This window comes from Corvus cornix, chromosome 3, assembly GCF_000738735.6.
Source record: "Corvus cornix cornix isolate S_Up_H32 chromosome 3, ASM73873v5, whole genome shotgun sequence".
Classification (NCBI taxonomy): domain Eukaryota; kingdom Metazoa; phylum Chordata; class Aves; order Passeriformes; family Corvidae; genus Corvus; species Corvus cornix.
This window is the reverse complement of record NC_047056.1, coordinates 79,673,527-79,699,909: the sequence shown is the minus strand read 5'-3', so window position 1 is coordinate 79,699,909 and position 26,383 is coordinate 79,673,527. Positions and strand designations below refer to the sequence as shown.

General features: G+C 40.1%; 1 protein-coding gene across 1 annotated transcript; it reads left to right on the top strand.

Moving 5' to 3' along the window:
• The first annotated feature begins 861 nt into the window (after positions 1–861).
• LOC104694284 (hormonally up-regulated neu tumor-associated kinase-like) lies at positions 862–25,965 on the top strand. The gene is made up of 9 exons (XM_019286748.3): positions 862–1,113; positions 2,070–2,362; positions 6,748–6,803; positions 7,910–8,048; positions 11,968–12,095; positions 14,219–14,354; positions 15,865–16,042; positions 22,498–22,717; positions 23,766–25,965. Exons 1-9 carry the CDS (start codon positions 862–864, stop codon positions 24,515–24,517), a joined length of 2,154 nt encoding a protein of 717 aa, XP_019142293.1. The 3' UTR covers positions 24,518–25,965.
• The last annotated feature ends 418 nt before the right edge of the window (positions 25,966–26,383 follow it).

Sequence of the window (26,383 nt, the reverse complement as noted above, 5' to 3'; positions counted from 1 at the left end):
TTGGGTCCCAAACATTGTAGTCAGTGGAGAAAGATGGCAACTCCCATCTCAAATTGCAGGTATGTGAAAGCACTCTTTGGAAAAGCTCTTTTCTCTCTTCATGACTTTGGAAAGAACCCAGGTGATGAAGACAGATATAGATAGACAACAGCTGTCGGAAAGAAAAAGCCTCTTTTTTTTTGGTTTTTTAATCAGTCATTGCTGTACAGAGGAAAAAGCTCACACACACATATACATAGACATGCAGAGTCCCCACCGGACAGAGAACAAGAATTACATCCCAAGAAATGCAAAAGACCTCTGTGAGACCTAGACTCAGATCAGTACTTAAATGTGCTACAAGGGCATGAATAGTTATATGTTTTACACAGCAAATATATAAATGCTTGCACAGCGTCAGGTACATAACTCAGCTTTGCATTCATGCTACCACAGTGTTTTTAGAGTAAACTTGTGTCCTTGCACACCAGCCATATGTGAGTCAGGAAAACTGTGACTCAGTTTAATTTGGTGCAACTTACACTGGACATGTGTTTAGGAAACTGTTGTAGGAGGAAGAGAGCCTTATATTCCAGGCTAAGGCTGGTATTATCTGTCATCTGGCTTGGCAGGTCTGGGGCATTAACTGGCATCACATATCAGGTTAGGTTAATAATCTACCACTTGGTTCTGCTTGAGCAGATCCGTGTGCCCAAACTTGGGATCAGTTGACAAACCCAGAGTCTCAGGGGAAAAGGGTTAGTTGCTCTGTGATCAGCAGGATGTCACTTGCACCACGAGATGTTCAGACCTAATGGCTGGATCTGCTGTGAATCAGAAGCTACGTCTGGAAAGTAGCAATACATGTCCAGCTCTCCAGGGATGCCCATGGCAATGAAAGCAGGCTTGGATGACAAAATGACAGATAATGGCAACTTGGACGAGATATTACCAGAATGGGAGACAAAGTTAAAGGGTATAAAAATACCTTCTTCATTTAACAAGATACCCCAAGAGACTGGGAAGACATTCGCTCACTCCAAACAAGTCGGGAATTACCTAGTAGGCAAAATGATCAACAAGGGCTCCTTTGCCAAGGTGATGGAGGGACTGCACATCCCCACAGGGGAGAAGGTAAGCTCATAAGAAGAGGGTAACATACACTAGGAATCACAAGTAACCTCACACTAATTTACAGCAGAAAATTTCAGACCATTTAATCTGAAAACCACAATCTACTCAGTGAATTATCCTCTGAACCTTATCCTCATAAATTAACCTCATAAATTTAGTTTATTCCTCATGTATAATCAATCACATGTGTGAATACGTATTGAGTGCAACTATTTTCACAATTATAAAATATAGACAACAGAGATATCCTCCTTCTGAAAGAGAGAAGGATGCTGGCATAAAGACAATTTCCAATCTGCTTTGCCTAATAATCCTCATTGAGCAATTAGTGCCTTGCATCTGAACTTTAAAGTTATGGACAACACTTAGTGAAAATTAGCTGCTCCAACAGCAAATATTTATATGGCAGGACACACATAGCATCTGTTATCTCTAGTTCAGTTGGGATAAAATAATATACCACTAGATGCAAGTGTGGAAAGGTGGGTTGCTCTCAAGTAACTTTTTGAATTTTACTTCTCTTGTGGCTTCAGTAGCTTCACTGTCTGAATAGCTCCCCAAACTGCAAAGAGTCCAATCTCAGCCCATAATAGCCAGTACCTGGAATGGCTTTTAGACTAAGTCAGAAGGGAGCATGTTGGAAAAAAATTGCGGTGTGTTTCAGACGCAGTTATCAGTCAAGCATGTAGGGATTTTTGCATTTCAGAATATTTCATATGTGCCTCTTTATTAATGCAGTGAGAGGGACAGATATGACTGACTTCAGCCGTCTTGTTTTGCCCTTCAAGAGAAATAAAAAGCAGATTCTTCCATCAGGAACCTCTCCCTCTGTGGTACTGATTATCAACACCATGTCAAAAAAAGCCTCTCCCCCATGAGAGCTTACTCCATATCCTTCTGAAAACTAATCCTGGTTGCAAAGCTTGTTGCTAATTTGCAAATATCCTGCCATTTAGGTAGCCATAAAAGTCATTGACAAGAGGAAAGCCAAGCAGGATTACTATGTTTTAAAAAACATGAAGCGTGAGCCACGGATACACCAGATGATTAAGCACCCCAATGTCGTTCAGCTATATGAGACCTTGGAGACTGACAACTCCTATTACATGGTGATGGAGCTGTGCCTTGGTGGTGACCTCCTGGACAGAATTTGTGACAGAAAGAGGCTGGTGGAAGAGGATGTAAGGAGATACACCAGGCAAATTCTGTCTGCAGTAGAGCACCTGCATTGCCAGGGGATTGTTCACAGGTAAGATGTTTCTCCTCTTTCAAACAGTAAGAAAAGAAAGTGTTCAAGAACATAGAGTGTTCTTCTTCACCAAGAGAATTTCTTTATTTTTCCCTAATAAAAACAGGAATTGCAAAGAAGACTATGTACTCTCGGCTCATATTAATGAAGCATTTTATTCTCAGTAGTGGTTATTACTATTATAAGCTGTTATGAACTCCTTGCGCAGTAAAGTGGCAAAGATACTTGTCCCAGGGACAAGAGCTGATGAGCACAACAAACCAATACTTTACCACAATTTTCTCAGAATTAGGTCATGACAAATGTCATGAACTCATTCAAATATTTTAGTGTGGCTACATATATAAATATTGTCCTTTGGTTAACCACAACATATTGAAATAACCATACATCACTCAGAACAGAAAACTGAGGAATCACAGCCCATGGCTTGTCGAGACGACAGGACCCACAGATCTGGGTCTGTGACAGGTTGATGACCCTCCATGTTGGCTTTTGCATTACAAGGACAGATCATACGTGGTGTCACTGCTAGAGGAACCTCAGCATCCCATGCAGGGAGAGCTGATCATCCCCTCTGTCAGGGATCTCGGCACATATGCCAAGAGCAGCAGTGTAAGACTTCTATGTTAGGTGGAAGAATAGGCAAGAAGCAGCTTTTCCCACCGTTTTTCTGTTTAACTTAATGATTCACAGTCAATCAGATTCTTAATTTTAAGTGGTAAGTGCACTCACCAAGAAAGCCCACAGGACCTAACAAGTAATCCAGTTGACTCCATTGTTACAGCAACCATGAAACAAATAAGCTGTAAATGTGATGCCTCAGCATTTACAAGGGCTTTGTGACTTGAAATGCTTGCAATCCAGCACTTCATTATATTGGATTTTTCAATTAATAAGGAATGAACAAGAAAGAAATAGTTAGTATCTGACCTACAGATTTTAAACGAACAACAAAACCAAAAAACACCAGAAAATAAACCCAAGGGGCTTCACCCATTTAGTTCAGGCTGGCATCCCTGCCTTGCTGGTTCCCTAAGTAATCTATTTTACAGCATTTCTTCAGTGCTTACAATCATAACATTTATGTTCTTCCCATGACAACATTCACCATTAATTTCTCAAGTCCTGTTCCCATCTTTTTGTTTGGAATAATTCTTCACAGTGAGCATGAGAGTAGCCTGACTTCTTGCCTGACTTCTTTCTTCTTCCATCATTCATGCTTTGCCGGAAAAGCTTAGTGAGAGAGAAGAATTTTGCTGCACACCCTGAGAGTAGCCAGGTACAAAGTGACATGAGCTCCCCTGGTGACTTGATTTACTATCAAACTACCCTAACCAAGGGAAAATTCATTCCTGGCTCTCCAGCACTTTGTTGTAGGGTTTATGAAGTTGCATGGTCTGGCAGGATCCCAATCACAGGGGTAGGTTCAGTCAGCAGTACTTCAACTCGTGACCTGCTGCTAGCTTTGAGATTCAGACCTATAGCCTTGACCTCTTACCAGAAGAAGATTGAGAAGGATCTGGACGGGCTTCCCTGCTCAGCTCCAGCTGCAGTGATTTATTACAACTCACTTCAGAGATTAAACCAACAAGGATAATTGTGGGTGTATCCTCTTCTGAAAAGAAGGCATCAATGTTTCCAGAAAGATGAGCAAAGAAGTAGGAAAGTTACCTCACAAATCCAGTCTGGTTTTCTCATCTAAGCACTTAGCAAAACTCAACTCCTTGCATTGCTTTAGCCCAAGGAAAGGAGGGTTCCCAAGCTGCCTGTTGGGAGCAGCTGCTGATCTGTGGGGAAGATCCTGGTAGAACGGCACCAATTATACGTTCATGAGATGGATAATTGTTGCCAATGCTTGGGTCTATGCCAAGAATGGAGGTGTCTGGTGATTGTAAAGTCTCATCCCTAAGCTCATCACTTAGGAATGTCCTAATTTAATTTACTTTTCTCGAAAGTGTCTTATGGTCATTCCTGATTTTTAACCCTGCATATATCTCAGAAAAACAGTATCTTCTACCGCCTTAATAACGTACTTGATGAAAAACTGGCTAAATTTGTAACTGTTTTTAGTCCAAATTGATATATCTCAACAGAAATTCGACACTATGTTCAGACAGCTATTTGGTTTCTTAAGCTTTACTTCTCCAATTCATCACTAAAATCAGCACTGATCCAACAAATCCTTACAGGTTAAATTAAGTTTGAGTCTACATTTCACAGTAAAGGTAGTAACCTTTCTTCTCCATGCAAGATCATGGCTGATCTTTTGCCATAGTTGCCAAAATGACCCAGAAGATGGAGTATTGACTCACTTGTTCTCCCAGCATTTTGCTGTGCCAGATATAAGGAGGCTCAGGCACAAGATCTGGCTCAACAGCTCCACAAGCTAACATTCATCAGCTGAGTTCTGCTTACTATCCCTATGCCTGCTCTGGACACGGCCAAGTGGTGAGGTAATGCATCTGAGCTTAGAAACCGCCAATAAAGACGTGCAAGCTAAATCCCATCGCCTTGCAACTGGATTGGGATAGCGCATGCGCACAGTCAGCTACCAACCCCTACAGCTGGCGCTTGTGAGGTGGCAGTAACTTGCTTGTATGTACAGTTCCTAATTTTTCCTGGCTGTTTTTCCTGGATATTTTCCCTTCTCTCATATAAAAATGTCATATATGCCTTTGAATCCCTACTGAACCAAGTCCTGGAGAAACATCACAAGCTGCCCTCTAGGCTCTCTCTCTCTGAAGTACCCATGGGAATGAGGGGGAAAAAAATCACAGTGTTACTTAAATTTACAACATTCCTTGGAAAGTTTCTTTTGGGAAAGAAAAGAACATGATGTATCTTTGATGTAAGATAACTTCTGACATTACATAAACTTTCATAGTGACCATTATCAGGTATTTCAGGCAAGAAAGTCTACATTTTTATTAACTCTGCGAGCAGTCAGCTCAGCCTATAGAACAGTGGTTGTAGCAATCTAATATAACATTATTTAATGGCAGTGAGTAAAAGTCATCAGAGTGCACTGTGGGGTGCTAAATCTGATAGAAATGTCAGATTTGCAGTAGCCTGAAACACAAATAGTTTTAAACTGCAGCATTTCAGTGCAGAGTTATGACACAGGCAGGCTATGAACAAACTTACCTTAAATCTACCTCCCAGCTTTTGGGCACTGGCTAATTTTCCACTCCAAGAAACATGCTATTCGAATAAAACTTATTAAAGAGATATCATTAAAACCATTCCCATTCTCGGCCTGGGGCAGCAGAGGGTTTTGAATGTAATGCTGTCCCATCCAGAGCCACAGAGTTAAAAGGATGTTCACCTCAACCCACCCATCATGACCACCTCCAGACTCGATCCCCTGCAGCAATGCAGTGCTGTTCATGCAGCACCAATCCATCCAGCCCTTGTTCCTTGTTCCCATCACTCCTTCTACTTTGTCCTCCTGTGCTCTCCAAGGTCTCTCTAAGAGCTGACAAAAGAGCTTTATAACTTCAGAGCAGGTGGGAGAAAAATTCATGTTCCTGGAGTTATTTCTGAAACTGGTTCTGTCCCTCTCATGGCCCCTGTAGAGCCAAGGGAAGCCCCCAGCAGCAGACTTTGACAGGACTTAGCAAAGCATTGCAGGCTCTTCAACTGGCTCCCAACTCTGAAATTACACTGTCTGAGGACTCCTCTGTGATGAAAAAGATTTTGATTGCCACTTCTGGCACTCCCCACAGTGGGGCATTATTCTGGCTTGTGCTTTTAATTTGGAAATATGTAAATGTTCACACAAGTACCTGAGCCAACATTTTTCTTGCAGCTTGGATTACATCCTCCTTGCAGGGGCCGGCTGATACTGGTTGACCCTGTTTTCACAAACATCACTGAACATGTCTCCACTTTCACAGTATCTGTCTCCAACACAGCTTTGGTACATCTCCCCTCTTAAACAAGCAAGGCAAGTCTCACTTTCCAGTTCCCCTCTCATTCTTCACATCTCCCCGGCACGATTTACTCGCAGAGAAATAAGAAATATTCTGCAGTGCTCAGTACTTCAAAAAAGCCAAAAGAACTCTGGTCCAATATGCACAACTTTTTTACTCAAAAGAAGAAATAAATACAATTCATTAAAAAAAGTTAAATTCGTAGAACAGATGATTCCTAAAATTAATAGTCTATTTAAAATGTATATTCATAAAATATTCCCTGAAATACTGAAAGTTTCCATTTTCCTGACTGAAAACTTCAGGAAGGAATAAGGATCTTGTTACAATTGTAGGCAGAGCTTTGCAGAACTACTGTTATAATTTCAATTAAATTTTGCCAAAAACTATCTGCAAATGTTTAGCTGGGACATCAGGCACCCTAAAGTTTGCTTTCTGTCTTGATTTCAGGGACCTAAAAATTGAAAATTTTCTTCTTGATGAGAACAACAACATCAAAATCATTGGTAGGTGCACCGCTATCTGAGAAGCTTGTTTTCTGCTTTTTCTGTGTGTGTGCAGCTTCCAGTGACAGTTCAGCTACTATTCAAACACCATACTTGATGAGTGAGCTTGTGATTATTCAATAAACATATTTGAGCTTTTAGAATAAATAAAAGTTATGAATTATAACTTAACAGCCTGTTTGTTTGAACTTTAACTGAAACATACCTTTAAGAGAACAAGGAAAACAATTTTGCCTATTGTTTTCCCTTGTGTATTGCTGGAGAAGCAAGAAACAATTACAGCTTTTACGTGTAGAAAGCTGTTCCTAGCAGAAGTGATTTGTAGACAAAGAAATAAATCTTCTGGGGTGAAACACAGGTACAGACACATTAGTTTGTGTGGAGTCATTACTTCCACTAGAGACCTTATCATTTGGTATGTGTTTAAAAAGAAAAGACTGTTTTGGTCACTAATAGAAATCTTGCTAGGGCTGTGAAGCAAACATTTATAAAAATGAGAGAATTTGCACCAAGCAGTTAACACATCTCAGAGAAACATTAATCTTATTCTATGGGAACCTCACAGAAAAATCCCCACAAGGGATGCTAAATCTTAGAGAAGCCACATGTTTAACCCAGTGTTTCCCAAACTTTTAAAAGCTTAACACCTCTGAGAAAAAAAGGTACCAACTCTTCACCCCTGTTTTATAGCCAGCCAGTCCTTTACAATCACACCTTTCTCTTTCCTCCCTCTTGCACACATGCACATACACAGAGAAAAAGGCTTAAGTTAGCACTTTTTCCCCCACATTTACCATGGGCTAAAGCCCGCGGAGCTGAGCCCAATGTCATAGCTCATTAAGCCAAGCTAATGTGGCTGTGTTGTTAAGCTCATGCACTCAACAAGGGCAGAACAAAATAGTTAAGCCAAAATCAACTAAACCAGGTCCATGGCTGGGTAACTTTAAGTTCTCTGCTAATTCATGGCATGTTAATTCAAACCCAAATTGGCATCCACAGCTGAGACATCAATAGATGCTACAACTATTTCTCCTATTTTTGGACAACTGGTAAATTTAAAGTAGTTTAAAAAGAGACTAAAGCTTCTTTGCCTTTGTGACCATTAGATTTTGGACTGAGCAATACTGCAAGGTTTGAGGGTCTCTCCCAGGAGCTGTTACATACCCAGTGTGGAAGTCCAGCTTATGCTGCCCCAGAACTGCTTGCTCATAAGAAATATGGTCCAAAGGTGGATGTCTGGTCCATGTAAGTAGATCTAAAAATGTACTTATTGAAACACTCTCAGCACTGAATGGTTTAGATAAGACTCTGATATAAATGGGTTGGTGGCATTCAGCTTTGGGGCATAAAAGGCAAAAGCAGAAATATATGAGGGAAGGGTTGCCAGAAAAAAAAAAATTGAGTATTTAGAAATGTGCCTCCATTTCAAGACACTGGAGAAAAAAAAAGGGCATAATCAATACACATGCTATTCTGAAGAAACCCTGTGCCAAGAGAAGGCAGCAGAAGGTAGGGTATCTGCATATAGGAACCTGTCCTGAGAAGTCAGAGAAATAACTTGTACATATCAATCCCCTCAAATGAACCCCCCTGCCTTCCTGTCCTGGCAGGCAGTTTCAGCTGATAGCTGAGTACCTTCTGTCAAAATCGGACTCCGTGAAAGCCTTGGACTGACAAATGGCCATTTTCTGTCTAAGACGTATTTTGCCAAAAGAAGAAATCTATACAGAAAAACTGAGTCTGAAGGACACACAGGCCAAAGATGTGGCTATAACAGAGCTATGAGATCTCCACCCATACCTTAGCAAGGCCCTTTATACTGAATTATGATAATAATGTGGAGTTATTTTCCGTCATAGGTGGCACAAACCTTCATGGACTCCATTTTCCTTTTTTATTACATCTACAGGATACATCTCCTGTAACAAGCAAGAATGCAGAAGCTGCCAGGAGAAGAGCAGTTTCTCACATAAAGTATCTCAGACTTTTCAAATGCATTTCCAGTTTGCAGTTCTAGCAGTCAGGTTATGGGGGTATTTACATTATTTTTCTAAGTGGAGCTGGTAAAACGATAATATATTAAGTTGATCTTCGTATTCTTTAATCTTCATGGATCTGGACAGGAGAACAGCTCTCCATGTCCATCATTTGTCCAAAGGCAGTTCATGTTTTTCTGTATGTATGTATGTTTATATATATATATATATATATGCATGCAAGTGTATCACCTTCTCCTCAGCTTTTTCATAGTAACCAGATGTCTGTGTCTCCACCTAGGAGACATTTTATAAGCCAATTTCCAGCAGGTATGATTCAGGGTATGGCAAGTGAGCATGAATAATGCAGACTGAACTGAATCTTTGCCTAGAGCATTAAGATGAAAAAAAAAAAGTGGCTCATCAAATGCACCTTCATCCAGACTCCTCCCACTTATTTACAGTTACAACCATAATTCCTTGCAGTGACCTGACTGACAAGTGTTAGAATAAAGATCCAGCTATTGAAGCCAATGATAAAGTCCCATGGATTTCAAATAGCTCACAAGATTTCTAAGAGTAATAGCACTTTTTGGTTTAGAAGCCCCACCTCCCATCACACCCCACAAGCATACCCATTTAAAGGATGTTAATGTTATGTTTCTAGAACAGGTTGTCTAGAAGAGTTGTAGATGCCCCATCTGTGGAAGTGTTCAAGGCCAAGCTGGATGGGGCCTTGGGCAACCTGGTCTAGTGGAAGTTGTCCCTGCCAATGGCAGAGGGTTGGAACAAGATGGTGTTTAAGGTCACTTCCAACCCAAGCCATTCTATGATTGTGTTCAACACATAATGCTGCATTTGATCTAAACCACTTCGTTCAGAACACCTGCAAAAAGGAAAGGAAGGCCTGGATGTACACAGCTGCTCTGAACTGGGATGTCACTCTTGCCTGTCCATCTGTGAGAATGAGGAGTCTCCTTGAGGAGTTCTCAGCAGTCTTTACTAAACTGTGTGTTCACAAAGGATAAAATGTTTTAGTTTGCTCTACAGGATTGCTGGTACCTACATACAGGCATCTGGTTCAGGTGCCTAAAGCAGAAAATTAGTTTTCCTATATGCTCAAAAGATAAAAAGGATTTATATGCACATAGTTATATAAAGTATATTACTCCTCTCAAGACCTGCTCTGGCAGACATACTATATATTTGGGGTTTCATCTAACAATGACTCCTATACCTCAGCTTCTTCTAAATTTACAGGGTATAAATGGTACACAAAGTTAAGGATGAAGGGACACATGCCACCAAACTACTTCAATATATGTCTGATTTTCAAGAGTGCTACTCTGAATTTATGTAAACATAGCACAGATTAATCAGGTCTAGAGGATGCTGTCAGCACTTAAATAGGATAATACTGATTTCACATTTCAGGTATCTGAATGAGGGCAAAGCAGTAATCTTAGAACCATTTACTGAGCTCACTATGTTAATAAACAGCAAATAACAGGTCAAGGTCTATATAAACTTATATATGGCCCTTGCTGTTTAACACAGGTTCTGCACCTCAGGCATAAAGCATATTTAAAATTTATATTGGAATTGTTCATATTATCATAATGGGAAAGGGAATTCTGATGGACTAAAATATTAGTTAAAAAGATAAGTTACTTCTGGTGTCACAAAATAAGTAAACGACTGCAGATTGACTGGACCTAGAATCAAAAGATTTCAGTGTAGTGCAGAAAGACTGACTTTATGCAGCAGGACCGACAAGGAGTCGTTACAACAGGAACCAGAGAGCCAGTCAGCCAAAAGGACACTCACAAACCCAACCAGATCCAACTGCAATACAGCCAAGACTCCTGAGATGCAACAGTGAACTGCAGTGCCTGTTTGCCTATCATGACTTCTGTGCAGAAGATTTTAAAGGTTCTTTGAAGGACTGCAAAGTGATTGGCTTTCATGCACCAGCTGAATTGAGGAAACAGCTGTTGTAGTCAAACAAATCCAGGTAGTTCAATAGGACAGAGGAGAAGCAATTTGTATGGCTAATAAATTTCCAAGTTAAACATGCCATCAGATTCCATCTACAATTAACTACCAAGTGTGTTAGTGTTTACTAGCTATAACTGTGTGCAGCTCCATCTCATGGTTTTTCAACTGTTGGAACACATTAATAAAAATCATAGTTGAGCACATCACAGATTTGCTTCACAGATATCATTTGCACTAGTGTACCAACCACGCCAATTAAATTAGAGTTGCCTGAATTCCTAAAATTAGTATCTCTGCTGAGCTCAGTAGAGAAATGGTAAAGGACAGTCGGAGGGAACTCTGAACAACCTGGTCTAGAGAAAGGTGTCACTGCCCTCAGCAGAGTGATTGGAACTGCATGATCTTTAAGATTCCTTCCAACCCAGGCCATTCGATGATTCAATGATTCAATGATTCATTCTATGGTGAAGAACAGTGCTGCTGTGGCAGTGCAGTTCAGCTGGAGCAAGGAAGTACCATGGAGAGTGTTCAAGGAAACCTCCCTGTCCACAAACTCAGGACAGCTAAGCAAGTTTTCCAAATGTTGGTACTTCTCCAGACTGAATGGCAAACCTTCACAAAGTTTGCTGGTCGCTGCTAGCAGACTGTTAGTCTTTCGCAAGAGTTAAAGTTTTAAGTCTTTAGCCAACAGCAAGCTGTTACCAAATGAATGCCTTCTGGGCATAAGTCACACCTAATTTAGCAATTTGAGCAAAGCAAGAAGAACTTAATTACTACTTGGAACAAGATCTATTGCATCAGTCCCAGTTCTGTGTTGTCACTCAGCCTCCAAAGCAAAATGCTTTATTCTGATGGGCTGGGTACATTACACTGTCACTCCAATTAGCTTATTTTTAAAATAAACAGCAGGTCTCCACTTTCAACACCACAGGCTTTCCAGTCACTCACTGTACACTCTATTTTATACACACTTCCCACACCATTCTTTTCTAGATAAAATGGCATTTAAGCAAAGAAAAAAAGGCATAAAATGTGTATTCAGTACGAATTTCTGCTTAGAGGTGATCTGTTACCTCATTTGTGATGCTGAAGGCAACTCTCTGAAAACTGACTCATAGCTTTGTGAGATTTTTAAATAAGTACTTATTAGCATCATATGGAGCTCTGATGTTTGTCTTTTCTTTTGACAGAGGTGTGAGCATGTTTGCTATGCTAACGGGCACATTACCCTTCACAGTGGAACCTTTCAATATCAAGCAACTACATCAAAAGATGTTAATTGGAGAAATCAGCCCTATTCCATCAGATATTTCCACTGGTAAAGCAGTTCAGTCTTTATAAAGAATATCAATGCAAAAAAGTTTTAACCCATGTAATAATGTGAATTTAACAATAACTCAGCCTTTTGGAAATTAAGATGTACCTTTTCCAGTTGCTCTGTTTGCATTTAGAAATAACTTTTTTGAGGCTATGGCAATATCTCTTTATCTCAGGCTACAAGAAAAATAACGTTGTCTCTTCAAAAGGCCATTATTCTTGGTTTTCATTTACAGGGGGAATAAAAAGTACATTGCTTTTACGTAAGTGGAGTAGCTCTGCAATAAATGAGAACACTGCCGTGTTTAGTATGTCCCATGCTGTGTGTCACAGCCAGGCATTCTTTCCTGTTTTTCCCACAAATAAGTTATCTAAACCTTAGATATTTTTTCCTGGAGACCTTATCTTTTGGCTACTGATAGGGCCTACAACACTGAGATTATTAAAGACATGGGAGGGCTATTTTTGCGAAGAGTCCATTCATATTTTTCGAGAGAAAGAACTGAAATGTAACATTTTTCAGTTAATTTTACTGACAATCTTTAATGAGGTGCAGTCAGTGAAGTCTTTTGGGACAACTGGGAAAGATAGTTCTCAGAAATTCTAGCCTGAATTACAAACCATGGCTCTAAACCCCAGAATTCCTGTTGGTGTATATACGCTCTCAGTCAGCAGTACAACGTTTACTTCCTCAGAGTTAAAAATTCTGTTGCTTTACAACAATTCTTATACACCTCTGGCTTTAATCCCCATTTTCTCTCCACCTGGAGTAGCATCTTCTCTGTTGACTGTCACAGGCTCGGGGCCCCTTCTCACAGCCGTTATGGTAAGTCTTCACTGACCAAGTCAGAAAGCAGAGCAGAGTGAGACATGTTTTGCCCAGCTATCTACCAGCAAGAGTTCAGATCTCCCCATGGTTTTGAGAAGCATGGCTATGATGTGAGGCAAGAATGATCCTAGGAACCAGGATGAGCTTCAGTGGCTGCCTGCAGCCAAGCACTGGAAAGCAGCAGACAGTTCCAGACTAAGCTAGCTGGATCTAGTCTGGAGTATTAAGATAATGTGATGATTCAATTTCTTTCTCTCCCCTAGTAAATGGAATAAGGATATCTACCATAGTTGTCAAGAGTGTTTGTACATTAGTCTCCCATTTCTCTTTCTTTGGAGATCAGTTGCCAGATAGCAGTTTCATTTTTGCAGAATCCTTCCATAGCTGCAATTATTATATTTCTAATTTTTCTTATTTATGTTATTGTTATGGCTTCTACTAATAAATGCATTATCTCTGCTTTTCTACAAAGCCCACACAGTTAGTGGAAGATTGTGGGTAACTCCATTGTTCTCTTGCCCACTGGGAATTCAGTGAGAGAGCAGTAATAAACTAGATTTGCATATTTTAGATCTAAATTCTTCTGAAGGAGATTACAAGTGAAAGGAGCAGTATGTTCCCAGTTTAATGCTCACTTGCCTTTTTGTTCACTTTAAAACTTCCCCAAGGGATATGGAAGAATTCAGTAAAGTTTTCCCAAGAAGAAAAAAAAAAAGACAGGGACTTTATGCAGTGTTGGAGCTGAGTGATTGACGGACAGGAATGTTTGGCTCCAGCTCCAGGGAGCCAAAGCACAACACATCATGTGAGCACAGAAGTCCATCTCCAGACCTCATTACAGACAGTTTTATTGATGCAATTGGCTTCTTTGGGTGAGGAACATAACCCCTGTGTAGTCAGCTGGCACGGAAGTGCCCCTTCTCAGACGCCTGATCAAATGCTGAGTGGGCACAATGCTGAGATTACTGCTGATGCCATAGGCTGCATTCACTGGGGTAAACCAAGCAAATTAGGAACTGAGTTCCAGTACTGTATCTACAGCAGCATCCAAAGGTCCCTAGCAGGCATCTCAGCATGGTTTGGCCACTGCTGCCCACCTGCCCTTGGGGGAAAAGTGTCACCCCATGGGACCACAGCAGACTCAGAGAAAAGCCCTAGAGACTGAATTTTAGCTGAGGCTCTTACAATGTCTTGAAGCAGGGCAAGTACCACATTTCTGCAACAGGAAAAATATGCAGTGGTCAGATAGTGAAATATTACTAGCAAACAAGCCATTTTACTGGAATACTGCACAGGAGCTATACAATTCATGCAGTCTCTACTTGAGCCCGACCCTGCTAAGAGGCCTGGAGTCAAAGAAGCAGTAGAAGACAAATGGTTGAATGAAGGTTTCACCAGGAAAATACTGAATGCTGCTGCCTATGAGAACAGGTAACAGTTTTGACATCTATCTTCTACCTTGGGATTTCTGGATTGCAGATTTGGGAGGGCAGTGTTTTTAGGATTTTGTTTGTTTGTTTTAGAAGATTTTTGTTATCTACTATGGGCTCTTCCAAAATGACAGAGTTTTACTTCAGAAAATACCACATAATCATTCTAACTGTGGATAAATTTTATTTAAGAGGAAACATCCTTATATAACTGTTTATATCTATTGTATCAATAATTTTGTTCTTAACATGCCTCACAGCTGCCACTAATTTCAGTGTCCTTCTAATCCTTTCCTACAAAACTAGGTCTCCCATGCCACCTGAAGAAATATTTTTATATTACACTGAAATTTTTGTTATTCTAATGATTTTTATTCTCACCCATCTTTGTAACTGGTTTTAACTATGCTCCATTTATTCTTAGCAGGGCACTTTATGGTTTGAGATTATTATAAAAGTTTGAAATAGTTATGTGCAATATGACACTTCACATAAACATTGCCAACTTTCAAGATGTTATTCATCTTTCATATTGGGATGCTGCAAAGCATACTTTGCATGTCTTTAAATGCCTAAATTCAGTGATGGACCTTTTACATCATACTCACTGATTAAAGTAGCTAGTAATGGGTCACATATTTCATTCCCAAATTGTTCTATAAAAGTCAGTATTTCGCACTAATTGAAAAAGAGAATAATTTGGCCTGTGTAATCTGCACCATCTGCATCAGTGTCTAGAGGACTCTTACAAGTTCTCCTACCATGGTGATCCACTGCCAGTCACAGCCAGAGCTGTTAGAAATCTACTTGCAATTTCTGTGAGAGTTGCCCACTGTTTTTACCTTTGCCCTCCTTCCTTCCCTCACGTCTGTGCTCATTCATACTGAAGTTTGAAAAAATGTCTTAGGAGTCTCATAATCCAAGGCTGATGTATTTCTGTAATGCCTTTGCTGGACTTTGCTACTCACAGAAGCCCATGAGTAAAACAATTATCATTACAACAAAACATGTTTTATTTCACAATCTGAGTTATATAAAAATTGGAATCCTACTGTACTTTCTTTGGTTCTTTTTTGTCCTTCAAGAGTTTCCTGCCTTTGCTACTTTTCTGTCTTCTTATGTACATGCACACACACTATCTCCCTGTTAATCCGTTTGAGGATTAACTACTGTACTGAGAACTGAAACACACACATTTGATTAAAATGAGAAAATGCTGTTTTCCATATTTTAATTTTTCAAGCTTAATCCTGGTGGGTGTCCTTTCAGAGTAATCAATTATATCAACAATAGGATGTTTAATGATGCAGTAACAGAGCCCCAGCCCGGCAGTGAAGTTAGCGTAGCCAGACAAGAAGCTTATTGCACAACTGTGTATCATAATTTGCCTGTAAAATCAACTTAGCCAACTCCAGCTGCATCACAAGAAGTGTAATGTCTGCTTACTGTAAATTCTGACATTGTACCTGGCCGCATCATTTGTATTAAAATAATTTTTCCGAATATTTCAGATTTTGCCCCAGTGAATTGAATCCTGTTGTTTTAAACTACATGACAGAAATTATGGGGTTCAGTCTTTCAGAAGTTATCAACACTTTAATAAATAACAGACCCTCTCCTGCCATGGCTTCTTATTGCTTATTGCTGAAGAAACTGCTCAGGTACCAGAAAGACCACAAAAGAGCTCAGGTAAGATATTATGATCATGAGAGGCATAAAGGGCTCCCTGGATTCTTATACGGAACAATCCAGCAGCTACATAGCACACATGAAAAAGGTGGTTGTCCAAGGAATGGGGAGAAGTTCATCAAAAAATAGTGATGAAATTGCAGATCCAAGTGCAGTCTCAAGAAACCTACCTTCTGGCATTCTCAGAGGTGATTAATTTATGAGATTTTTTTATTCCCAGAGATAAATATACCTTTTTTATGACTAATGAATTTTTTAAATGAGCTGCTGGTTGTAATGGGATTGAGAATTATTTTGTTTTACATATAAGATTACTTTTCCATTGGGAAAAGGAGCATTAGCATCTCAGTGACTTCGCCATCCTTTTCCTTTCTGACTGGTCTGTGAGGGTTTAATCCAAAGTCTGGGGAGGTGAGTAGGAAGCTGTGAAAGTTGTAAAATCTTTACCCAGCATCTTTTTTTTTTCATACTTTTACCCCTGTATCCTATGCTCACACTCCAGCTCCAGCTCACTCAGGGACATGGAGTGAGATCAGAGGGGACAAACATTTTAAAAATAAATTCAAAAAATTATGGTAATCATTGGTAAGGCCACAATTAGTCAAAAAGGCTGTAAGCTTTTCTTTTACAACCGTCTCCACTAAGGGGTTCACAGCTCAGCCATAAAAATTTTGCTTCAGGCAGAAACTAGGCAGACAGGAAGCCAAATTCCAGCTTCTAACACACAAGTGCAATGGGAAAAGTTTGAGCTACAAAAACACACACATTAGCGATTAGCCTCCCATTCAAAGCCTTTGCCCTGGAGAAGCTGTATTTTGAGAAGGTCCAGTTGACTCCTCTAGAAATTATTCAGATGAGCTTGAGCAGATCCAGATCTCCATGCCAGCACACAGCCCCAAGGTCGCAACAGTCTGTGCAGTGTCTGCAGACAGAGCCATAACTCAAAAATATGAGTTGGGGAGTGTGTGTGTGCATGCTTAGGGAGAAGAGGCTTTTCTTCACATATGTGAATTTTTTCATATTACAATTTTAAGCAGGATCTGCTAAATCATAAGTCACTCAGAAAGACCCATATTGTGAAGGCTATTGACCAGCTTTCTAATACCTCTGGATATCAAGCTGATTTACAGCCAGCAGAAATCTAGCCTTCCAGGCAAGTCATAGTGTTTCACATTTTGTATGACCTCTTTCAGCATCCTACCTGGGAGGAAGAGGGAAGTGATCATGTACATAAAGTTGCAAGCTGATTAAGGGTCTGTGATACTTCCTGCCACTCCTGACATCCAAAATGCCCTCTTATGGCAGAGAGTCAAGCTGAATTCAAGCACAGACCCTTAAAACAGCTCTGATTGTAAGTCAATACACTAAAAATTATTGTTTTGAAGTCCTAGTAAATACATTTTCCAGGCAGACTGAAACTTTTGGTAGAGCAAGGAGGAAAAGAGAGGGAGTGTAACAAAGGAGTGAGTGACATCTTCTTTCCCTGTGTTGACATTTATTCAGTTAAAGGTTTAAACCCAAACCAGTAGTGACTCAAAATAATATGACCTGTTTCCAGCTCAAAACAGTGACGACTTTCACAAAATCACAGCATCACAGACTGACTGAGTCTGGCAGGGATCTCTGGAAGCTGTCTGATCTAACCCCCCTGCTCAAGCAGGGCCACCTACAGATGCTTGCCCAGAACCATGTCCAGACAGCTTTTGATGGTCTGCAAGGATGAACACCAGCATCCCTGGGTACCTTGTGACCGTGCTTGGTCACCCTCACAGTGAAAAAGTGTTTCTTGATGTTCAGAGGGAAACTCTTGTGTGTGCTCCACTCTCTTAATCATCTCTGTGGTGCAGAAGTCTCTACACTATGTCCATGTCTCTCTTGTACTGGGGAGGCCAGACCTGGACTCAGAACTCCCAGTGTGGCCTCACCAAGGCTGAGCAGAGGGGCAGCATCCCCTCCCTTGACCTGCTGGCAACACTGCTCCTATTGCAGCCCAGGATACCATCAGCCTTCTCTGCAGCAGGGCCATATTGGTGTTGACCAGGACCTCCAGCTGCTTTCCAGCCCGGTGGCCCCAGCATATGCTGGTGCCTGGGGTTGCTCTTCCCCAGGAGCAGGACTTTGCCCTTCCCTTGCTGGACTAAACCCAGCTGGGACACATCTAAGCATGTAAACTGGATATGCACCTTGGGGTCTGTTCAGTTGTGTCATATCCCAACTCCCCATTTCTACACCTTCCCCATGTCCCCTTCCACATAACTCCCAGGTGTGTAGTGCTTTCTTCTGCACCACAAAACAATGCTGATCTGCAAACTTTTGCATGATCAGTGTGGGAAGTTCTTAAATTTGCAGACAGATTCTCCCTTTGATGGTTTCACAGGGAAACTACTCACTTTTAGTAGGACATCTTTGCTGAGAACTTGAAATACAGGCACGAGCTAAATGTCTAAATTTGGCAGAGTGGATTCTACCACAAATAATACCTTCCAATATCTGCTACTAAGACATACAAATTAGGAAATTAGAACAGACCAATTCATACCATCTTTTCATGTCATTAAAAGATTGTTTCCCTTTTTCCCTCAGTACAAAGTTCATAAATGCTACCTTTAAACTCATGAACACAAAGCCTGCTACTAGCACAGTTTAGAGATCATTCTGTTATCAGACTGTAATCTCACTGGTTTTTCCCCAGATAATCACTCTACAAAACTTGTTTCTTATTTTTTTCCCTCTATTCCCTCTTACATTCTTTTCTATTATGAAAATTAATATTTCTCCCTTGCTCGTTGTTAGGCTCTGCTACTTTTTGCAGTTAATACTGGTCTCTTGATTGTTTCTTATTCCAGGCTTTTGTATAATTAACCTTTGCAATCACTCCTCCCCAGGAGCTCTTTCAAATCATGACTGTTAGTGCTACCACCTTTTAACAGTTTCTCCAACATTCAATAATATTCATATTTCTCAGCAAGAATTTGGGCAAAAAAAGGGAAGAAAGAGAGGAAGGCTGGCTAAGAAATCAAGCTGGGCATTCTTACTCAATCAATGCTCTTATTTTTCCAATATCCTCTGGCCTGTTCTTCAGCTAGAGCTACTTTATGCACATACTTGCACAATGGCAAAACTTAGCCCTAAGCGTATGTGAAGTATATAGGGAAAAGAAAAGAATGCGATCCCAAGGCGGAGCCCCACACGGGTGGCATGACGTTTTTGGGCAGAGGCAGAGCCAAGAGCAGCCCCCAGCTTCCCTGGAGACTGGCCCATGCTGTGCTGGCACAGCTCTCGAAGGAGGCAGCTGGCAGGGGATTATCTTGCGGGAAGGATTCTCTGCTTTGGTCTAAAAGAGGCCAAATTCAACCACCTCTTTGGCAGGCTGTGATGCACTTCTTTGACCACCCAGCCACAGAGAGCTGAAACTGAGGAAGAAGAGTAAAGATTGTTAACTGAATGCAAGGGGGAAATTTCTCACTTTTTATTCATCTTCTTGTTGAGATCCTGATGTTACTAGAGCTTAATTGCAACAGCATGGGTATTTTATATTTGTGTTATAAATTATGCCAAGGATATTTCAAAATGCACTGATAGATATTCTCTCTATTCTGTATAAAGCCAACTATTTGCTATTTATTACTAGCAGTGTGTCATCTGTCTTTAAATCACATAATATCCTTTCAGCTCTTCAGATCTTGCAAATGTATGCATCTGCTTTAACTTTAACGATATGGATAGTTTCACTGAGCTCAACAAGACAGCTTGTGTGTATAAAATTAAAGCAAAAAAATTAGAATTTGCATATAAATAAGTGGAAATTCAAATCTAAATTATGGAAACAGATAAGTAACAAGTAACAGTCACAGGTAAAATGAAGAAACCTGAAAACTAATTGCTGTTGATTTACATTATTTCTTTCTAGGACCATAAAGATTATTTCATATTTCTATCTGCCTATGAAAAGAGATATTTACAGGGAGCTAATATCCATAAAGGAGCAAATTTATGGCAAAAAAATACTCCAGTATTTTTGATCAAGTTAGAAACCTCCTTTCCTCTCAGTGACTTGTAGAGAAAGTTGGCATCTGGCTCTTCTGAATATTCTGTCCAAAAAGAATGAAGCATATCAAATATCAACACAAACAGAAAAGTAATTGCATTCATAATAATGCCTATGAATAACAAGCAATAAAATATTCTACCAACACAATCAGCCCACGACATTGTTTGGAATTCAAACGTGTATTCACAAAACAGTGCATTCAACCCATTCCAGGCAGCAGAATATGCCATGATTTTTCAATACCAAGAAATATACAATTTCCTGAGGAAAATTTTTCAGCAGAAATTCTAATCTAAAACTGAAAGAAAAAGCCTGTGGAAATTACTTTTCATGTACAAACCCCCTGCATTTGAAAAAACAGTGTGAGTCATTGTATTTGCACCCTCTCCTTGTATACAGAAGTTTGTACATGCAAATAATAGTTTTGTTGGATGCAAACAGATGTGATTCTCATTTTTCTGGCTGCAATTAGAAAAGTCTGTTGAAAGCTTTAACCTTAAAAAAGCATAAGATCCTTTCCATGTTCAAATTTGAGCCATAAGTCATTGGATAAACTTAAAACACAGCCTGTCCTTTTATGCATAGTAGTTTCTCCAAGCAATGTATTCACATTTTATGTGTTCTGCTGTAGAAGAGGGAGCCTTAATGACTACAATTTGCCATCCAGAACTTTATAGCTGGTCCTTGCAGAAAATAGCATTTCTGCCAAAAAGCTTCCTGCCCAGGTGCTTAACCAATTAGCTCTTAAGAGGTCGGCAGTAAAACCAGTCATGGCAAGTTTTCCGATATACTGTATATAAGGTGACAGCTTGCAAAATGTAAGATGAAAATTTGTTTTCTTAACTAGCAGTGTGTAAAATCCTGGGAGACTATTTGATTGCATAGCCTAAAATATTTATGACATCTCAAATTCCCAATTGATCTAGTGTGGTTTTAGCAATATGTTGTCAACTTAAATGTACTTTGTTTCTTTTTATAAATAAAAAATTTATTTTAAAATAATTTCCCTAATTGTGATTGGGTACTACAGGTAAGTAGGAAGGATGCGGTGACCCCACAAATTTGAGGTTTGAGGTCCTTAAAATTTTTCCAAACATTTTTGCTAACTCACAAAATACATTCAAGCTATCAAAAGTGCCTTTTGTCCACAAATTGCACCCACATTTTAAAATGGCATGTTAGATTAAAAACATATTTTTCACAAGGGGAGTACTTTGCAATGCAAAGATTAGGAGAAAACCATGAAAAAGATGAATACACCATAGTAAAATTAATTACCTCTCTGCCAATGGAAGCAAGAAGTTTGTATTATGTGGGGATGGTAGTAAAAAGATCAAAACTCACTACAGATAATCCTTGAAGTGGTAGCCGTGTAATGACAAAGTGGGCCTGTCAGAGATGATATGGAAAGCAGCAAAAAAGAGCTGGATGTTGCACTGGAATATCCATGTGGGTAGTTGTCTCGGTTTCAGAAACTCCATTTCAGAAATTCCTTTTTCAGGCATGCCAGACCTGAAAGGAGATGTTCTATGACAGAAGCAGCACACAGAGCAGTCAGCTCATCACAGGACTTAGTTCTGTAGGAAGGGATTTATTTCTTCTATTCTTTGCTTTGCAAAGTTCTCCCCTTGTGAAAAATATGTTTTAAATCTAACATTTTATTTCGCAGCTCTTGCATTTTCACAAGGTTTTGATAACTGAAACTCAGTGTGCATGAGGCTTACACAGTGAGGACTCTGAAAACTGGGATCATAGCTGATTTACAAGTGACCTACATATGAGAACATATCCCTTGTGCACGGAAGATGCTTGTAGGAGTGAGGGAAGCAGCACTGCAGCAAGCAGTGAGTCCTGAAGCCCATGTTCCTGTTGGGATGAATGGTCCTGTTACCACAGCTCCATGGACGTCTTCCTGCTGCAAATCCACTGCAGAACCTCCCCAGATGTGTTCTAGTCTCATGCTGACTACTTGCCCTCACAGCAAACGGCAACAGTCGCATGACATGAATCTTCTGGATCAGGGAGTGGCTCACAGCATTCTGTAATGTTTGTGCTTTGCAGCAGGATCTCTGTGGTACCCTGACCTTCCTTACACATCTTGGGAGACTCCGTGAGCCATAAGCCTCGAAGGAAGTGCTATGGGCATTCTAGCATTCAGTGGATTTTCATGAAAACTTTCTCCCTACAGCCTGTGTGGTAAAGGGAAGGGTCTGCCAGCCCATGTACAGCTGGGTTTCTGGAAGAACCTTTGGCATAGGGTCTGTTCAGATGGAATGTTGATCTGTGTAACTAAGGCTTATGTGAAAACAAGATTTCCCATTACACCTTATAGAGGGATTTCTTTTAAATTTTGAGGTGCTTTTTTTGTTCCCTGCAAATCAAATGGTGTCTGATCATTTTACAGAGGGAATATGAAGCAGAAAAACACAGTATTAATCCCAACAAACAGCTGAATAAAGAGTCAGAAACTAAGATTTCCCAGAAGGCTGAAAAGGACACTCTGGAAAACCTCAGAAATTATGGCAATACGGCATTTTCTACTGTACTAACACTGGCAATGCAAAATGCTATTCAAGAAGATGATATCACAATTGCATTGGAAAACCAAGAAAACTTCTCAAAAGGTACTGTTCTGAAATAAGTCTCAGCATGTCAGTTCAAAAGGGTAAAAGGGTATCTGTCTGAGGAAAAAAAGGGAACACAGTCCCTGAAAATGCTATAGAAATATCTTTGCATTTTGTTTTGAATTTCAAGTATTTTGAGCAATTTTTTCCCAGGCCCAAATCTGGTGATAGATTTAATCTTGATCAAGTGAAATAATTTTCAGATAAACACCTGACCCAGTGCAAGCTCTGCAGATACTAATCACAAGTAACTGTTCCATGTCCATGTGTAGGTTATTTTATCTCTGAGTCACCCTTAGAAGTACTAGTACTTCTAAGGCACTTCCAAGAACAGAAATTTATGAGTAAAAAAGGGTATTTATTTAAATTCCCGGGATGAATGTGAGCATGGTGCAAGTATCACAACTTCACTATACTCAGTGAGGGGTTGTACTCATATCCATGACATCATTTTCCACAGTCTCAAAAATATAGAAGATGCACAGTACTGAATAATCAAACTCTATATCTGAATATATTCTTGTTCAAGTTATTGCACCCCCACAACTATTTACTTATGTGCCATGTTTAAAACGATGTGATAAATATCCCCAGAAGAATAAATGAGTATGTTGTCCAGAGAAGCTGTGGGTGCTCCAACCCTTTAAGTACTCAAGGTCAAGTAGGATGGAGCTCTGAGCAACTCTGATCTAGAGAATGGTGAATGGGGATTGGAATGAGAAGATCTTTAAGGTTCCTTCCAACCCCTACTATTCTATTATTCCTTGATTCTGTAGTACTCACTAAAATTAAGCCAGACAGCTTTGTGCTGAGAGGCTCATTCAAGACTGTTCGCCCAACCAAAAAACTGACAATTGCCTACCTGCAGATCACCATCTGCCTGAAATTATCAGTGCAAAATTTCATTCTGTGTCAAGGTTTACTTTTATTTATGACTTTACAAATACAGATTTATTATGGGACGAAGCTGATGTGATATTAGCATGTTATTTTCTTGAAAATACCATTCCAGGAGAAGCTGATCTGATTTGTTCTATATTCTATTTAGTTTCCAAGTTTGCAGGCAGAGAGTTGGTCCACTGTGGGCCTCCTAAGTCATCAAGCAAAAGTATGCCATGTGAGCCCATTTATCAGCCACTTTTGGACACTCAGAACGGTCAGAATGATTTTGAAGACTTGACAGAGGCCAGAAAACCATGTCTTCATGAGAAATCCTCATCCACACCAGCAAACCAGCAACCTCCCTTTTCAAACATCCAAGAAATGACAAGTACAAGAAAAGTACCTGCACGGTCCCTGATGGAAAACAGAATTATTACCAGAAGCCCTTTGCCTCGTCAGGACATGAGGTTTAAAGATCTTCTAAAGGCAGTATATGACAATATTTACATCCCAACACAGAGGGAACTTGATAAAGACAGCACTGACCTCCTCGTGATTGACTCTCCCCAGTTGTCACCTTTCCCCAGGCTGCAACAAGCTACCCTGAGAGAAACCCTACCTAGAAAGATTCCCTTGATGGGGGCAACACAGGAACACAGAGATATCTGCCCTCTTGTTACAGTGAATGGTTCAAAACCACCAGCTTTCCCCATGCCCCAACAGCAAAAGTTTACCATAAGAAGTATGAGGCAATTTAAACAAAACTCAACTCATTTTTTCAATAAGAAAACTAAGAAAAACTTTATTCAGCTCAGACACATACCTACAACTACAGATGTAAATCTTCCAGTTTTACGCCCACCGTACCAAACCACATTGGGGAAAAAACCAGAGATTCTAAGGTTAAATTTTGCATAAATAAATCACACACAAAACATCAGAAGGAAAAAGGATGAAGGAGCAGGTAAGAAACAAAGGTGGACAGACAGAGAGAGCAAGAAAAGGAAGGTGGGAGAGATTAATCCAATCTTAAAATTAGAATCATCCAAACACAAAAGAATTATATGATTAAAGCTGTGTATCCTCTGACATCGACCAAACGCCATGCTACAAATTTTGTGGAGCACAACAAAGACACAGAAAAACAGATGCCACTGTAACAGAACAACATAATGTATATTTAGGCACAAAAGTGGACACTGAGGGCAGAAGATGTGATTTTTAATATTTTGTACCAATACATGTCCTAAACTTGTGTTACTATTCCTTATGCATTTCATTAGGGAAATAAACCTGGGCAGGCAATTTTCATTAAGCTGTGAACATAATGCAGAAGGTAAAAAGCCAGCAGCAGTGAGGGAATAAACAATTTTGGGGGGATTGCCATGATACACAAAATAGTCATGGCACTGATAAATTATTTGTTTGTTTCTTTGCTAGTTTATTAGTTTTAACTGTGCATGGAGAACATGCAATCTAACTCCCCTGAGAGTTAGTTGCATTTTCTCTGTAAATTTAACAACTTAATTAGTACTGCCTGTTTGTCACTGCCTTTGCAATGTTTGTACCTTACTATTGAAAACATGAATTTTCTCTCAGTTTCAATGTATTGTGGTTCTCAGTTAGATTGTCATAGTACTAAGCTTTAAGCCTTTTTCTGTCCTCAAACAAGTTTTATATCAGTTTAAATCCCTTAAGTTCAATGGATTTGAACTTGACTGACACCAACAGAGGTGAGAATACAATAGGAGTTTTCATATTTGCTGCTCTGTAGGATCCCACATAAAAGGGGAATGTTTATAATTTAGGAAATGTTTATGTCTTGAATATGTTTTAAGCTTTGGAGCACCCCTAAAAAGCACTTTTCAGTGAATATATGTTTTGAAACAAATGGATTCAGCTGTAAGTTTACATTTCAATTCACTGTTTCCTTTCACAATACTGAAATGCTTCATTCTGGACATAAATCATGGCATCATAGACTCACAGAATTGTTTATCTTGAAAAAGACCTTGAAGATAATCGAGCCCATCACTAAACCATGTCCCAAAGAGTCATACCTAGACATCTTTGAAATACCTCCAGGGATGGTGATTTAACCACTTCCCTCAGCAGTCCGTTCCAATATTTGACAACCCTTTCAGCAAAGACATTTTTCCTAATTTCCAACCTAAACCTTCCTTGGTGCAGCTTGAGGCTATTTCCATTTGTCCTGTCATTTGTTATCTGGAAGAATAGACCGACATCCACATGGCTACAACCTCCTTTCAGGTAGTTATACTGAGCCATACAGTTCCCCCTGAATCTCCGTTTCTCCAGGCTAAGCAACCCCAGCTCCCTCAGCCACTCCTCAGAGGACTTGTGCTCCAGACCCTTTCCCAGCTTCTTTGCCCTTCTCTGGACTTGCTCCAGCACCTCAATGGCCTTACTGTAGTGAGGGGACCCAGAACTGGACACAGCACTTGAGGTGTGCCCTCACCAGTGCCAATTATAGAGGGACAATCACTGCCCTGATCCTGCTGACCACACTATTGCTGATACAGGCCAAGATGCCATTGGCCTCCTTGGCCACCTGGACACACTGCTGGGTCATGTTCAGCAGCTATCAACCAGCGCTCCCTGGACCCAGCACTTTGCCTTGTGTACTTTGAACCTCACACACCTGGCTTTGGCCCATCTCTCCAGCCTGTCCAGATTTCTCTGCAGAGCCTTTCTCCCATCCAGCAGATCAGCACTCCTACCCAGCTTGGGGTTGCCTGTGAACTGACTGAGGGTGCACTTGAT

Excerpts from the sequence above, each read along its gene's own strand:
- LOC104694284 (XM_019286748.3), top strand. The coding sequence starts at position 862 with ATGCCCATGGCAATGAAAGCAGGCTTGGATGACAAAATGACAGATAAT. Across the intron at positions 1,114-2,069 it reads ACATCCCCACAGGGGAGAAG|GTAGCCATAAAAGTCATTGA; the intron begins GTAAGCTCATAA and ends CCTGCCATTTAG. Across the intron at positions 6,804-7,909 it reads CAACAACATCAAAATCATTG|ATTTTGGACTGAGCAATACT; the intron begins GTAGGTGCACCG and ends TGTGACCATTAG.